The sequence below is a fragment of the Stylophora pistillata genome, chromosome 4 (assembly GCF_964205215.1).
Source record: "Stylophora pistillata chromosome 4, jaStyPist1.2, whole genome shotgun sequence".
NCBI classification, from domain to species: Eukaryota; Metazoa; Cnidaria; class Anthozoa; order Scleractinia; family Pocilloporidae; genus Stylophora; species Stylophora pistillata.
This window is the reverse complement of record NC_142522.1, coordinates 11,008,668-11,024,815: the sequence shown is the minus strand read 5'-3', so window position 1 is coordinate 11,024,815 and position 16,148 is coordinate 11,008,668. Positions and strand designations below refer to the sequence as shown.

Below are 16,148 nucleotides of genomic sequence, written 5' to 3'. Positions count from 1 at the left end.
TTCATTGTTAATTGTTTCATCAGCATTACAAATTACAGCTGGATGTGCCAAACATTTCTTCTTTGCCAATAATGGTATTTCATTTGAATTATGTGCGGCGATTGGTGCTATTTATCCATTACGTTAATAAAAGAATGTGCCTCTTAAACACTACTTGTGTACCCTATTTTGTGGACAGACTTTTGGCATATATTAATGTTAATATGGTAGTAATTTTTGAATGGAAAATAGAGCATGTTTTATTCATTAATTTGTGAAGCCTCGGTGGGAGATTGCGGCAGTATGAAAGCATGAGTTTGACCTTTTTATGCATTTACAGGATTACAAAACCAATCTGGTATGTGCATTATAGCAATTAATGAAAATATCCCAGGGGGTGTATAAAGTTTAAACATAGCATTGTGACCAAAACATCAGGTTTCTTCTTATATTAGAAGCCTCATAAATATGTTTTTGTCTTTAGTAAGCTAAAACATAATTGAAACAGACCGCACCAAATTAAAACACAATATGGCCAAGTGATAATGGACACCTTTCTAAAGAAATGATATTTGTGTTGATGGGTGAGGCTAAGTTTCATTTCATAAATTAACTCTTGACACTCTAACTTCACTTTGCATATATTCTCTATGCGGCTGTCTACAAATTTCTTAAGGCGCTGTCAAGGAGAATTTGTTTTACAATCAAAAGCTTCTTTAGTGATCATTTCCTTTTTTTCTCGTGACCTTTGTTTGATTCAGGGGCGATATTGGAAGGGAAAATTAGATGCTAGTCACTAAATCTTAGAGGTTGAAGAGTGAAATCTCATTGCCATTAATGCATCTTATCTATTTGCTTATTCAATTTAGGGACAAGTTTTATTGTACCACAAGTTTTACATGTTAATATTTTTAGTAACTCGACATCTGAAGAGAGCCTTACCAAAATATATTCTTCATTGACAGTTGTCCATCTAATTTCACTGGGGACAAGTGTCAAAAGGATGTGGATGAATGCCAAGTGAATAGTCAATGCAAAAATGGTGCAACTTGTTCAAATACTTTTGGTGGCTACATTTGTAGTTGTATATTTGGCTGGGAAGGACCTGATTGCTCCATCAATAAGGATGACTGTGTGCCTACTGGAAATACCCCCTTGTGTTTTAATGGTGGCACTTGTGTGGATAAAGTTGGAAAATTTGATTGTATCTGTCCTCCTGGAAAAGTGGGTAAGTATAGTTTTTGTATACATGAAGGGTCAAGACCCTAAAATAAAGATGAAGTTTATATATATGAATCTTTTTCTACTCTACAAAAAGTGCTGGGTTACTTGTGGAAATGATACTAAGGATGTCATGTACTGAGAAAAGGTTGATTGGGTTACAGTAACAGAGATTCTGAGGGTCAAAATTTGTAAGATTCAAAAAACAGCTTTCTTTGTGTACTTGCTAAAGCCTGAACATCCAGGTGTGGTTTTTCCTTGTCTTTTCTGGTTATCTTATATGTGCTCAAATTAATATCACCCAGGTCCTGTGTGCCAGCATGATGATGAATGCTTTTATCAGCCTTGTTTTGGAGATGCTACTTGTTCACCTAATGCATTTGGACAATATAGTTGCAAATGTCCAAGAGGGTGGACTGGTAAGAATTGCAGTATTGACATCGATGAGTGCGACCGGAATATAAGGTCACCTTGTGACCATGGTGGCACCTGCGTCAACACTCCTGGGTCTTTTACATGCAGTTGTGTTCCTGGTTACAAAGGTAAATGTTATAACACACATGCAGTTAAAGGAATGAACTAGATAGTAGCAGAGAAGGTTAAAAAGACTTGTTAAAGGATCAGTTTTCCATGTCAATGTGCTGGAGCAGAAGCTAAGGTAATTGATTAAAATCTTTCAAGGGGCACTTGCAGAATTGCACTGCACCACTGACAGGGTGTATATCAGCAAGTTTCTTAGAACTAGATCAACAAGTTAGTGTAAAATTTAGTGGTCAACACAAGAAATTGTGATGTGTTCTCTGCAATAAGTCCAAAAGGTACATCATGTTTATTTGAGAAGAGATCTAAAGAAAGATTGGTATTTACACGACTTTTCACTGTCGTTGTTCTTTTAGGTGAAAGGTGTGATGTACCTATAGATGAATGCTCTTCAAATCCTTGTAAAAACAATGCTGTGTGCTTGGACTATGCCAATTATTTTGACTGCAAATGCCAACCAGGATGGACAGGCACACTTTGCGATATTAAGATAAATGAATGTGACAGCAGTCCTTGTCAACATGGTGGTCAGTGCCATGATTTAGTAAACAAGTATAGTTGTTCCTGCCGTCTTGGCTTTAATGGCACTAATTGTGAGATTAACATTGATGATTGTGCAAACCCAAATCCTTGCAAAAATGGAGCTACATGCACTGATGGTATTGCATCATATACCTGCACATGTGCTAGTGGGTTTAGTGGACGTAACTGTGATGTAGATATTGATGACTGTTTCTCTGTACCTTGTAAACACTATGGAACATGTGTGGATAGAGTGAATGGCTACTCTTGTCAGTGCACCCCTGGTTATACAGGAAACAATTGTGAACACCAAGTTAATGAATGTGCTAGCAATCCTTGCATGAATGGCGGAAGCTGCACTGATTTGCAAAATGGATTCCGCTGCACCTGTCCTCAAGGCACAAGTGGTAAGCAGATGAAAAGTACCGTAATTTCCGGCCCTTTACCTGCGGGTAATCTGTTGATTTTTCCCTAAACATGCACCACTGTGGGTAATAGGGAGGTGCAGGTTATGTGACAATTTTGAAATCTACTGGAAGTTGAATTGAAAAAAATTTCACCTACCTGCATTTCCACCTCTCAAATGAATTTTATTGTATTAAGAGTGCCACAAACTGGCACGAAAACATGATTCTGACTCAAGTTTATTTCACGCACAATTGCGCAACGAACAAATTTTTATTGGCACGCGTGTAAACAAAACCTTGATGGTGACAAAAATAATCTAAGGGTATCCAGTGCATCAGTAACAAATTTCCAGTTAACACTAGCTTGAGCTGAAGAGAATTTTCCCGCTCTAAGGGACTTGTTAAGCCCAGTAGAACTGGAGATATCGATTTTTTTAGAAATCAACAATTCAACACGGCATTGAACAATTGCTCACACAAAATGTGACCATGAATTGGCATTCTGTTGAGTATGAAACTTTGTGTGCCTTTTTGTACAACTTGTCTTTGCTTTTAAGGTGCGGGTTATCCACCAGTGCGGGTAATTTGTTGACTTTTTTTTCGCCGCATGCAATAATCGGCCAGTGCGGGTAAACAGCCAGAAATTACGGGAGTTATGCTTTAAAGCATATATGTTGTTGTATGGTTTGCTACTTGTATGGAGTAAGACTTGGGAAATATTTTTCTTTTGGAGTCCCTTCTCAAAATTGTACATCATCTTCACTGTCACAACTGAATATTGGAGGAATCCATTGCTTCCAGATTGTTTTTCACCATAATCAAGATAGTTTCTACTATGTATTTGGTTATTTGCAAGTACCTGTCAAACCCTTGAACTCCCATGAGTGTCCAAGAGATAATTTCTCGATACAATGTTGATACAACATTAAGCAGTCAAGTGATGAGAATAAAGAAAAATATCAGTTAGGGAATTATTTGCTGATTCAAAACCAAATTCTCGGAACTAACATGACATGAATTGTATAGCAGACAGTAGTGAGAATTACTACTGTGATCTTGGGAGTTAAATGGTTGAGATTCTGACCTAATGGTGGTGTACACTGTGCCTTAGTTTTTGCACGACAATAAGAATGGCATTCTGTTTTGCAGGAACAAGGTGTGAGCACAATGTTGATGATTGTATTGGTGTGACTTGTGGTAATGGTGGCACATGCATTGATGAACTCAACAGCTACAAATGTGCCTGTCATCCTGGTTTTTATGGTGACAAATGTGACATGAATACTGACGAGTGTCGCTCACAACCTTGTCAAAATGGTGGCATTTGTACTGATGGTGTTGCCCAGTATCATTGTCAGTGTCCAACTGATTTCACAGGTTTGTATATTTGTTTTTAATGTTTCTTAAGTCTGAAGCTCCAACCTTTATTTGGATAGATAGATAGTTTATTATCAAGAAAATACTTTGCAGCCATAGGCTGAATTGGGTACTTTTCACAATTATTTATAAATATATATGACTATATAAAACTACAAAGTTTTACAAAAAATTCTAAGACCTAAAATAATTACAATTATGCAGCAATGGAATAAAATGCAGTCGATGCTAAGACCCTAGATTAGCCCACACGCACAAAGCCAGACTGAAGGAAGACATGAAAACAGATATTGAGAACTGATGAACCAATCAGGTGGAGAACTCTCCAAATGCAACACCCAATTCTCTTACTGTGGTAAATTTGCAATCAAGAAGGTAAAATGTGCCTTTTTTTCTCTATGGGGATGAGGAGAATCCCGACGTACATGTGCTTGGATGTCTTGTGGTTGATTTTCATTTTATTTTTTCTACATCTTTTGAAATTTTAAGGTCGAAGTTGTGAAACCAGAGTTGACAACTGTCTTGGAAATCAGTGTCAAAATGGTGCAACATGCATCTCGCAGCAGAATGGCTACTCCTGTCAGTGTGCCCCTGGCTTTAGGGGACAGTTGTGCGAGGTTGACATTGATGAATGTACATCCCCCAGCCCCTGCAAACATGGCCAGTGCAGGGATGGTGTCAACAAATATGTTTGTGACTGTTACAGTGGTTACAGTGGTTCTGAATGTAAAACCAATATTGATGACTGTAAACCCAAGTGAGTAGTTCTACTTTGGATTTGAATGAAAGGTCACATTGCCTACCTCATCTCCTAAATGAGTAACTGCATGCTGTTGCATTTTAATATTGTATCTTTTTTTGTTTTTGCAGTCCCTGTTTCCATGGATCAACTTGTGTTGATAAAGTGAATGATTTCTCTTGTAAGTGTTCTCCTGGTTTCTCTGGGAAGAGGTGTGAGCTCCATATAGACGAATGTAATTCACAACCCTGCCAAAATGGTGCAACTTGTGTTGATGAGATTGGTTCTTACAGCTGCTATTGTAAACCAGGCTACTCTGGAAGGAACTGTGAAAGTGTGATAAACTGGTGTCATAATTCTCCATGTAAAAATGGTGGAACATGTAAACAAGACCCAAATGCTCTTGATTTTCATTGTGATTGTCTGACAGGATTTAAAGGTGTAATATGTGACGTGGAAAACATAACCTGCATCAATGCTCAGACTAAACTTACAGATCGAAGTACTGTGTGTTTGAATGGTGGAACTTGCATTGATGATGACCAGAATGTACAGTCCTGTTCGTGTCCTCCCGGCTTTACAGGAAGCTACTGTGAAGTCAACATCAATGATTGTGCTAGTGGACCTTGTAAGAATGGTGCCAAGTGCTTTGATGGTGTTGCAAACTATACCTGCAGTTGTTTGAGAGGATTTGCAGGTGATGACTGTGAAACAAATATTGATGATTGTGCTTTAAACCCATGCGACAATGGTGGCACTTGCAATGATCTTGTAGATGATTACATCTGTTCCTGTCGTGTTGGATATGTTGGTAACAGATGTGAAAGGAATCCAGATGATTGCTTTCCTAACGCCTGTTTCAATGGAGGGCATTGTATGGATGGCTTGGAGAGTTTCTCCTGCCAATGTCCTGCAGGGTATTCAGGAGTGCGCTGTGAGGTTGACATTGATGAATGTGCCTCCAATCCATGCTCTGCACTTGGGACTGAAAAATGTTATTCCTTGCCTAATAATGATTACAGTTGTAAGTGCAGGTTGGGATTTCTTGGTAAGAATTGTGACATTAATATCAATGAATGTTTGTCATATCCCTGTCAAAATGGAGCTGAATGTAAAGATGGGGCTGGAAAACATACGTGCCTCTGCCAGCAGGGATATTCAGGGCTAAACTGTGAACGCCGTGTTTACTCATGTTCAGACGATCCTTGTCTGAACAGCGGCAACTGTTTGACGCATGTAAATGGCAGTTTTTCCTGTGCTTGTGTGGATGGAGTGAAAGGAAGAAGCTGTGAGTGGAATCCGGACGAGTGTCTTTCAGCGCCTTGTCAGAATGGAGGAAGGTGTGTGGATTTGTTGGATAACTACGAGTGCAGGTGTCCTCTGGGATATTCTGGAAGAAACTGTGAACAGGAGATTGATGAATGTCAAAGCAATCCATGCGTGCATAATGGCACATGTGAAAATAAGATGGGTCACTACAGGTGCAAGTGTCCAGGTAAAAAGTGTTTTAAGTAGGGTTTGACACTAACGGTAGCCAACTTGCCACAGACTAGTAGAAATTCCGTTTTGATTTGTGGTTTTTGATTTTGACAAGCCAGTTTGGTTAGTAAACAAACTGAAATTGTTGTAACATCCATATTGGCACCAGTCACTTGGCCAGTAAGTTGAAAAGTTAGTGTTAAGCCTTGTTAAGTGAATGCATTTTCAAGGTACTATTTGTACAGGGGAGGGGGGGGGGGGGGTTTGAAGGATGAAAAAAGAAAAACATGTTGACCTGAAGGAAAGGGATGTTTTCGTTTAATTTGCATGCACAACATGTGTAGTCATGGTCAGTGTTCTTTTGATTGATTCCAATTTGTCTTGGATTCATTGTTAACCAAATGACAACCAGTTTCAACCCTCTAGCTCTCGTGAGGTGACCGAGACAGAATTTCTCCTTACACTGCAAAGTCAATTCAATAACAAGCAGACAATGAGAATTGAGAAAATTTTCAAATTGTTATTTGATCCAATACTAAATTCTCCAAAGCAATATTATAAGACAGTAAGGAGAATTGCTAATGAGATCTTAAGAATGAACGGTATAAAAACGTTACAAAGGTTAGAAGCCAGTTGAACTCTTTTACTCCAAAAAGATAATGAAGTTGCTCCTTTGTTGTCTTTCCCGCGTCATATTTCCAGACGTTATCTCCTAGTTGTTTTTGTTTTCATTTTAGATTCGCATCACCCATCTACTAGACACTGTCTTAACATTGTAATGGAATTTTTGCGTATTGATCCCTCCAAGGAGATATAAAGTCGTCATGAACAAACATGACTAATTTGTATTTATTTATTTTTTATTTTCAGTTGGGTTTAAAGGGACCAACTGCGAAGAAGAGATGTGCCCCTATTCATACTGTAAAAAAACATTTGTACCGGGAGGGACTTGTAACGTAAGCTTCTTATGTGCATTTAAAACAAAGTTGACTTTGTTCTTTACTGTGTCCTTGATAGCCAATGTTGAACATTTGTACCGGGAGGGACTTGTAACGTAAGCTTCTTATGTGCATTTAAAACAAAGTTGACTTTGTTCTTTACTGTGTCCTTTATAGCCAATGTTGAACATTTGTACCGGGAGGGACTTGTAACGTAAGCTTCTTATGTGCATTTAAAACAAAGTTGACTTTGTTCTTTACTGTGTCCTTGATAGCCAATGTTGCAGTGCGCGAAGTACGCGCAGCGGAGCCCCATACTTATTATAACATAACCAGAGTAAAGCGCGCGCTCTGATTGGTCAATTTAGCGTCCCCCATTTGCCCATGGGTGTACGCTGCTGACGTGAGCAAATGCAAAGACTATTTTTCCGCGCGCGCTTGTTTTTTCTGGTCGCGTAAGATTTCTTAAATAAAAGGGAACTCTTTAGCTACAATGTATCAATGTTATGTTATAAAACAAATGGTAAACACCACAGCGTACACTATTGAGTTATGGATGCACTTGGGAGGTTTGCTAGGCACTCAAGAAGCTAGAGTCGCTCTCGGCTATCGCCTCGAGCGACTCTTTACGCTTCTTTCGTGCTTAGCAACCTCCCGTGTGCATCCATAACTCAATAGTGTACGCTGTGGTGTTTACCATTTGTTAATTCGTAATGTCAAGCGCCTTTTGTCTTTTTTCAGGGAAGTTGCAACATTCATTCTTGCAACTGGGACGGGACTGTTTGTTCCCTTGGAATAAAACCTTGGGCGAACTGCTCTGCAGTTACAGCTAGTGGAGAATTCTGCTACCAAGTATTCAAAAATGGCAAATGCGACAAGCATTGCAACAAAGCTGAATGCCTTTTTGACGGATTTGACTGCAACGCACCCAAGGACGAATGCAGGTATTTACGAAATCTTAAAGAGTTGGGGAAAAAAACGATCACTTGCCCAAAGGTACTTACTGTTTAATTGCTTGTTTGCATTACAGCAATGATGATTATTGCAAGCCACGCTTTGAGAATGCAAAATGCGATCATGTGTGCAACAATGAAGCTTGTTTGAAGGATGGCCTGGACTGCGACACTGGAAAGCCGGAACCGGTGAGTAAAATTGCTTATAGCTGTTTCTACGGATTAATCAGACAGTCGTTTTTATGATAAAGCAAGGATCTTGCTTCTTCGCGTGAGTGAGGCCCATTTTCAATTAGAAGAAGGTTTTTAACGTTTACCATTCGTGAAACGGTCGGATTGATAAATAATCTGTTAAATTAACCTTTTTTCTCTAGGGCGAAGGGACGCTTATACTTGTGTTGCTGGTGCCACCAGAAGTTTTCCGCAATGGCTCAAGAATATTCATGAGAGACCTTTCTGCGGTTTTGCATACCATTGCATTTATTAAGCGTCAAGGAAACGAGGAGATGATCTATCCCGTTCGACTTGGAATGCGTAAACGCCGCCAAGTTTTTCGTCTGCGTGTTGTTCGAGCAGCAGAAGGAACAGGGTAAGGGTACACAGTTACGTTGCTCTTTGATTGCAGTACAGTCGATTTGCAGGCGGATACTTGCGTGCAAGAAGCTTTTACTCTCTTAGTTATTTGAACGTGCTTGCCGTGGAACAAACACCTTTACCTATCTTTTATTACTATGTGTTCCTCCAGCCTTAGAAACACTACTACATTGCTCTTTTGTGCAATGTGTTTTGTAAAGAGAGTCGAAGCTGTTGTGCACAAAAGAGACTCAGTGCTTGCTACCGTAGGGATCTTTCTATATGACTTGTCCGTTTGTCGGACTATTGCTGTGTATCTTTTCTTTATCAAAAACTCAATCGCTCAGTGCTCCAGTTCTTTGTGGAACACCTCGACTGATTAGTTCCCTTGTTGTGGCTTTTCTCTCTACAGGACGAAAGTGCATGTACAACTTGATCAAAGAGGTTGCACAGGGTCGGCGTGTATCTCTACAGCCAGCGAAGTAAGTGTTTTTTATTGTTCAAGGATGATCTTGGTTCGCTATCAGTGCCAACCTTGACCTGTGTTGTATGTTTTTAGGCGGCCCGTTACCTTGGTGCGTTAAAGTCGTCTAACAAGCTGGATCTACCCTATCCTTTGTACAGAGTTGAAGGTTGGTACTCGTGTTCTCTATCTATTGTTGTTGTTGTTGTTGTTATTATGATCGTACCTTGTTAAATCTTTTTACGTCATGCATTGAACGTCGCGTTTCGGCCTACAGGAACGTACCGGTTAACACACGCGTACTATTTGCGTTCATCTGACAGTTTTGTTGTTTTAAATGCCTTTATTTCATAATTTTTAATTTTTATTTAGTGGAGGACACCCCCAGTACTCCAACAACAACTGAACCTTCGACGGGGCTGTCACCACTTTATATCGCAATGCTGTGTGTAGGAATCCCACTGCTTATTGTGGGAGTGTTGGCGGGTGCTAAGAGAGTATACGCTAAGCTTTGGGTACCAGAGGGCTTTCCAAGACACCGGCCCAGGCGTCAGCCCTCCACCAGACGTGATCCTGTGGGGCAGGAAGTCTCCATGAGGTGAGTTCAATAGGTGATCACCAGCTGGTTTGAAGAATCAAGTGGCAAGTTTTTTGCCGAGGGAAATGATGAAGACGAAACTTCTCGCTGATTTTGTTTTTGTCTTTTCACGGCAGATCGATAAGCAAGAGTTCGTCAGAAGTTGACGAGGAAGGCGCATTCGCCGATGGCGAGAGTAGCCGGTCAGACCTGACTCCCCCCAGAGAATCTAAACGCGTCAAGCTGGACAATGGAGAAGACTCGCGCAAGTGGACTACTCTCCACAAGCAGGCGGCAGACGTTCGCAATTGCGCGCTGGCTCTGACTCCACCTCAGGAGGGAAGTGGCGAAAGAGGGGCACCGGGCGTAGACGTGGATGCCAGAGGCCCCGGTGGAATGACAGCTCTTCACTTGGCCGCCTGCCGTGGAACCTACGGTGATGGCAGCAGCCTCGATGATGACAAAGACAGCGATGACAGTGGAGGGGCCATAACGTCGGATTTGCTATCTCTAGGGGCAAACTATGGTTCCAAGACGGACCTGGGGGAGACGCCGCTTCATCTTGCTGCCCGGCACTCAAGGGCGGATGTGGCTAAACGTCTGTTGGACTACGGAGCAGATGCGAACGCACGTGACCGCCTCAACCGCACGCCCCTCCATTTGGCCATCGGAGCTGATGCCCAAGGTGTTTTCCAGGTAAATAACAAATAGTATTCACCTTGATTTAGGAAAACAAATGTGTACTCATCATCATCATCATCATCATCAAGCATTCCTGCAGTGTTTCTTTTTTCCAAATTAATTAAATTTTGGTCTTTTTCTCGGGTACCCCTCACCGACTTCATTTCATTGTGCTTTCAGATCTTGTTACGGAATCGTGCCACAGATCTGGAAGCCCGAATGGACGATGGTACCACCCCGCTTATCCTTGCCGCAAGACATGATCTTCTAGAGCAGGTGCGGCACCTCATCAAAGCCGGAGTCAAGGTTAACAGCGCTGACAATCAAGGTTAATTCCTGACTTTCTGTTTTTGTCTTTAAATTACAGTTGATTTTAACGTTTGTGTCGAGTTCTGACATCTCGCTCGTTTTAGGAAAAACCGCCTTGCATTGGGCTGCTTCAGTGAACAGCTTGGAAGTCACCAAAGAGCTGCTAAGAAATGGCGCTAAGAAAGATGCGCAAGACGAAAAGGTTAGTCGAATTCAGATTTCTCATATCAGCACGGTTTGCAGAGAGCAGACGAGTTGCATTTGACTGCATCTCTAGTCAAATTCACCGGACATTTCCATCGTAGTGGTTGACTTGCGATCACGTTATGCGGCCATTGAAAATCCTACGCGCAAGGTATTTTGAGGTTTCTTACTATTGGCCCATGATACCTTGTAGGAAAAGCTCTGCTCGCTGACCGTGCCCTCCACAGAAAAGTTTCTCTTGCCGTTTGCAGCATCCAGGGGATGTATTTTAGTAGACGCGTAACGCGATCGCCTAAGTCGCAATGCAAATGTTGGGCAAATTAAGAAGGAATACTTTTTGAGATTACTTGTTTTTCAGGTTTGAATTATTTGTTGTTTTGACGGTGATTGGTGTATTAAGTGTTTTTTAATTCATCTCTAGGGTCAGACACCGTTGTTCCTGGGTTGTCGTGAAGGAAGCGTACAGACCGTGAGACATCTTTTAGTGAATTATGCCAACAGGAAAGTCGCCGATTCTATGGATATGACACCTGAGGATATCGCTAAACAAAGACATCATCACGACATTGTTGAATTACTAACAGATTGGTCACTTGGGTGTAACTCGCCCAAGGCAGTTCCGGCCCCTACTTCACCCCCCGAGGGGCAAAAATCACCCATGGTTAGTTTAGCATCTCCTCTGGCAACATCGCCACCAGCTGTCGAGATTCCCAATAGCAGCGCTGCAGCCATGGTACAACAATTCCACGCGGCGCGTCCAAAGACGACAGGGAGCAGAACGCCTGGATCGAGACCCAGGCCGAGCGCAACCGGAAATAATAATAACAATAATGCAAAGAGGAAGCGCAAGAAGGCGCGGCCGGACGAGGAAGTGCGACCGGCCATGAGTGTCGTCCCGACGCTCTCGCCTCCTGCGTCCATGCATGTTGTAACGTCCTGCGCAGCTGGGCAGCAGCAGCAACAGGCGTTTTCGCCAAATTGTGTGCCCATCACGAACGGACTCTCGCCGTTAGGTAGTATTTCTCCCGGCATATCTCCCGCGGATTCAACTACGCTATCACCGCTTCAAGCTCCAAACTCTTTGGATGCACAACCGCCTTCACCGCTAGAAATATTATCTCCCGAGGACCTAGCAGGGTTGGAAGGGGCTGAAATGTTATCTCCCGATTACCTAGCAGGGTTGGAAGGGGTTGAAATTGATTGGGATTCGATTGATCTCGATGATCCTACGGATATGTCCATATGCGGGTTTCCCATGAATACATCATTAGGGCAAGCGACCACTATGGACCACACCGTACCCACTACATCAGACTGTCGGTACATACCCAGTGCGGCACCTGTCAGGCCGTCAGAGGGTCAAAGACTCTACTCGGTGCATAGCACGCCAGACTTACATTGCGGCGGTCTGCAGCCTCCTGATTCTCGACCTTTAGTCTTTAACGGAAGAACCTGTCATTCGGCGCAAAAGGCGCCTCCACCGCTCTCCCAACAGGCCGCATTTCATGCTATTACTAACTCCAACATGTATACCCACGGCGGTGGCGGATTAGGAAGCGTCCTGCCGTTTAGGAAAGACTATCAAAATGACGATTATTCGATGCATCATCAACAATTGCATCATTTGCCTCATCAGCTTGTATTTCCGGCCGATGAAATGCTTCCTGCACATACACAATTGCGGCTTTTGAACAATTACGACTCTTCGCCTCAGAAGTATTTATCGTCTTTCCCGACTCCCTCACCTGATTCGCCAGGAGACTGTTCATCTTCGTCATCATCGTCTTCGTGCTAACCATTTGATTTGTGCCATCTTCGAATTGTTTATCATGACCTGACAGTTTAATGTCACCTTGAGAGTCGTCACAATACATGCTACGCTCAGTTATTTCTACTTCATTCTTGGTTTATTAATCGCTAAGCGTATTTATTTATTTGTATAAAAAATGACAGTGAAATTTGCCGATAGTCGTAAGTCAGTCTGGCTCTGTACAGAATATCACGCAATGTTTCGTGAGAAGCGTTGCGTGACGCCCCACGACAATTTGTCACGAAGACCCAAACAAGCACGAAATCTTCTTTTGTTGCTGATAGAGAAAAGATAGGTGATGTTTTTTTTTTTTTTGGCTTGCCAGTGTGAGTCGGGGCTTATTATCGAACGAGATTGACAAAGGGGTACGGCCACTGATACTTTAGTAAGTTAAGTGGCGTGCGATGTGGTTCACGTTTCACCCTCTGAAGAGAACTTAAATTGTGTAACGATGAATAAGTAAGTTTGGTAAAACTGTTGTTTTTTAGGTATGCATCATAATGTTACAAGTCGTGTCGAGTTATTTATTAAGCAGTTAACGTTGTAGTTATTATTATAAATAGTCACTCAACTGTGTTTTGGGTGGCCAACTCGGGGTGGGAGGGGGGGGGATAAATCGACAATCGAGGCTTTTTAAACATACGATAAAATTTTTCTAGAATGAACAGTTTTAAAGTTCTTATCTTACCAGAGGTTGTGTCCAGTCGGTTGAATTTTCATTGGGTTTTGTAAGATATAAGTTAAGGAATGATATTTGGTATGGTATGACCGCAATAGTAATTTAAACGCGGGAAGGATTGCAGTACATCGATACACTGCATATTTGAAGGCGAAGCGAATGGTGATCACTGCGTTTTTTTTAAAAAAAAAATGCAATTGATGTATAGTCGAATAATTGAATTTCATGTAGGAACAAAACACAGAGCTATAGAAAAGTTTAATATATTTTTAAGATGTAAATTAGGGAGAACGTACCAAACTGTAAATACATTTTTTGTATATTGAAAACATTTATGCCCCTTGTACCGGACACACTCAGTTCAATCAACACACCGAAAACATTTGAGTTCCTATTACTTAAGTGAAGGGTCCTTTGATAAGGTTCCGTGATTGTTTTAGCCCGACTAGAAGCTTCGGTAATCCCGTATATTATTTTTATAACTTCTTTTCTGGAAATCATTTAGTTACAGAAACTATGTTATCAACGATAAAGACTATTTTGGGACGGAAAACAATAATAAACCTTGAATTGCGATTGAGAGCAGACAGGTGGTGTGTTGATTAGTGTTATTTTTTTATGATACGGATGAATCGGTCCGATATTCCTGACAAACGTGCGGATTTATGAAAAGAACTGTGAACATTGTTTACGCTTTTGGCATCATTTGGAAGGTGGCCCAATTTCTTACAGGTTGACAGATAATCAGCTGGTTACTTTCCGTATGAATTGGTCGCTTAAATTCTCAATGTAGTAGAGTGAATTTCCTTTGTTCATCTCGTTTCGTTGGTTTTAGGGAAACTTGGTTAAAGACGACTTTGCGAGGTAGGCACTCGATTATTTTCATGGATGTATCAACCGTTGAAACAAGAGAATCCAAGAGTACTTCAAATACACGATCAGTCTTACTGTCAAACCATACGTTTTGGCAGGTATGTAAAAGAAGCGACAATTAACAATGGAAGGTGAATGAGTTAGTAAATATTGACGGATTGAGTGGCCTCGTGGCGTTAAAACCCGTGGGAAAAATGTATATAGAACCTTCCCACACACTTCTTTTCTCGTGCTTCCATTGTGCGGGACATCTGGTCCGTAGCCAATCACTGAGCGAGTTGACGCTGGAACCGTGCAGCACGTGCAGATTAACAGTGCGCGTTGTTCGTAAATCGTCGATTTCTTTCGTCAAAACATTGGCAGGACAGCAGGGATTATCTCTGTGTGGCAAACCGCGTGGTATTTAGGTCACTGAAGATGCACAGGCAAGGGATTCGTTATTGTGCGGAAACGCATCACTGTTATTGTGGAGAGTTGATGACGTTTACCACATGAGAGGAAGCAAATGATGTGCGACAAACCGGAACAATCTTTATGAAACGGCGTCATAGAATGGGAGCTTATGAATGTACCGTTTCTCACAAATCGACTTGTGGAAGAAGCAGAAGACACCTGGAAATAGGGCCCTATTTTAGTATATTAAAATCATTGATAGTGCAAGGATTGTTAAAAGCGCGATTAATGTCATAATGTAATTTTCGTTGTGTTTTGTTTTTGAATGACAAGTCGCGACTCATAATTGTGACCCGGCAGATGTTTATTGACCATGCTATTTATTTGTGATGACAATTTGAAGCATTTTTCTACATTTTATGTGACAGAACACGAATCACGAAATCTGCTTTTTTTAATACAAAAGTCGGAGGATTTTTGGTTTGAGTGAGGGATGTGGATTACGTAAACTGGGCAACCGAATTATCTTCCGTGCGCTCCCGTTTAAATTATGTTTGATTGTTTGAGCAGATTTGGTAGACGCGGAGTCAATAAACGCTCGAACGATGTCAAACAAAAGGTATTTATGTAAAACGAATCTAGTTATTGACTCTTAGATACTTCAATTTGACGCTAATTTTTCAAAATATGTTTGAAACAACATGAATAACTTACAACGTCCCTTTCTTTGATTTATGTATGTTGATTGCTGGACAAGACCAATCTGGATATGATGGCTTGAAGTTAATTTAAACCCCCCAACAAAGCTTCTATGGAAACCACCATGCGAAACCACAAACAAACTCGGAACCAGCGAGCGCGGCAATGTCACAAGTTTTGCTTTCTTCGGATTGGCTGAGAGCTCTATGCAAGAATTAATTTTCTCTGCCCTCTCCAGTTGTCACCCCTTGATAAGGGGCGGCGCGCACGGTGTTGTAGAACTGTCCTTTCACTTACCATAAGACCTCGAGCTTCCCTGCACTCTGTTCGCATCAACGTGAGCCTCCTATCGCGCCCCTTGGGGGATGGGGTGGAGGCTTATGACTTTCTAAGGCTTGCAAGAGGGACGTGGAAACGGCTTATACTTTCCGAAAGCTAACCTGCCGATCATTTTTTTATCTGAATTTACGCCCATAGTCGACATATACCCTATAGAATATGGATTTCTTGGGTTCAAAACCTAAAATATCTTGAAGGGTACTTGTGCAGGCAATTTAATTTTACATTGAGCTGTAAAGCAACCTCGCCCAAACGAATGACGATGATACTGCTTTTTTCTTACTTTGGGGAAGAGTGGGGTTCGTTAGGAGGGAAGTTAGTAGAGGGGAGGGGTTTTGGAATGGTTTGACATACACACCAAGCGGAAATCCTCCTAATGAGAGATTAGTATTA

The 16,148-nt window shown here is 41.5% G+C and overlaps 1 protein-coding gene and 1 long non-coding RNA gene across 3 annotated transcripts in view; one reads left to right on the top strand and one right to left on the bottom strand.

The window, feature by feature from the left end:
• LOC111333053 (uncharacterized) overlaps nucleotides 1-14,038 on the top strand; it is a 30,111-nt gene extending 16,073 nt beyond the window's left edge. For both annotated transcript variants that reach the window (XM_022938576.2, XM_088759036.1), the window contains 17 exons: nucleotides 945-1,207; nucleotides 1,506-1,742; nucleotides 2,097-2,669; nucleotides 3,819-4,046; nucleotides 4,536-4,803; nucleotides 4,917-6,280; nucleotides 7,135-7,220; nucleotides 7,944-8,146; nucleotides 8,233-8,344; nucleotides 8,530-8,744; nucleotides 9,141-9,210; nucleotides 9,288-9,360; nucleotides 9,564-9,789; nucleotides 9,906-10,464; nucleotides 10,630-10,777; nucleotides 10,863-10,960; nucleotides 11,384-14,038. In XM_022938576.2, the coding sequence (XP_022794311.2) occupies nucleotides 945-1,207; nucleotides 1,506-1,742; nucleotides 2,097-2,669; nucleotides 3,819-4,046; nucleotides 4,536-4,803; nucleotides 4,917-6,280; nucleotides 7,135-7,220; nucleotides 7,944-8,146; nucleotides 8,233-8,344; nucleotides 8,530-8,744; nucleotides 9,141-9,210; nucleotides 9,288-9,360; nucleotides 9,564-9,789; nucleotides 9,906-10,464; nucleotides 10,630-10,777; nucleotides 10,863-10,960; nucleotides 11,384-12,757 (6,097 nt within the window). In that variant the 3' untranslated portion in view covers nucleotides 12,758-14,038. The remainder of the gene's footprint in view (nucleotides 1-944; nucleotides 1,208-1,505; nucleotides 1,743-2,096; nucleotides 2,670-3,818; nucleotides 4,047-4,535; nucleotides 4,804-4,916; nucleotides 6,281-7,134; nucleotides 7,221-7,943; nucleotides 8,147-8,232; nucleotides 8,345-8,529; nucleotides 8,745-9,140; nucleotides 9,211-9,287; nucleotides 9,361-9,563; nucleotides 9,790-9,905; nucleotides 10,465-10,629; nucleotides 10,778-10,862; nucleotides 10,961-11,383) is intronic.
• Nucleotides 13,693-15,560, bottom strand: LOC148732472 (uncharacterized). Its single transcript, XR_016000791.1, has 2 exons — nucleotides 15,432-15,560; nucleotides 13,693-14,936 (listed from the first exon to the last, which is right to left on the bottom strand). It is a non-coding gene; the product is annotated as an uncharacterized LOC148732472 (long non-coding RNA).
• Nucleotides 15,561-16,148: the final 588 nt, after the last annotated feature.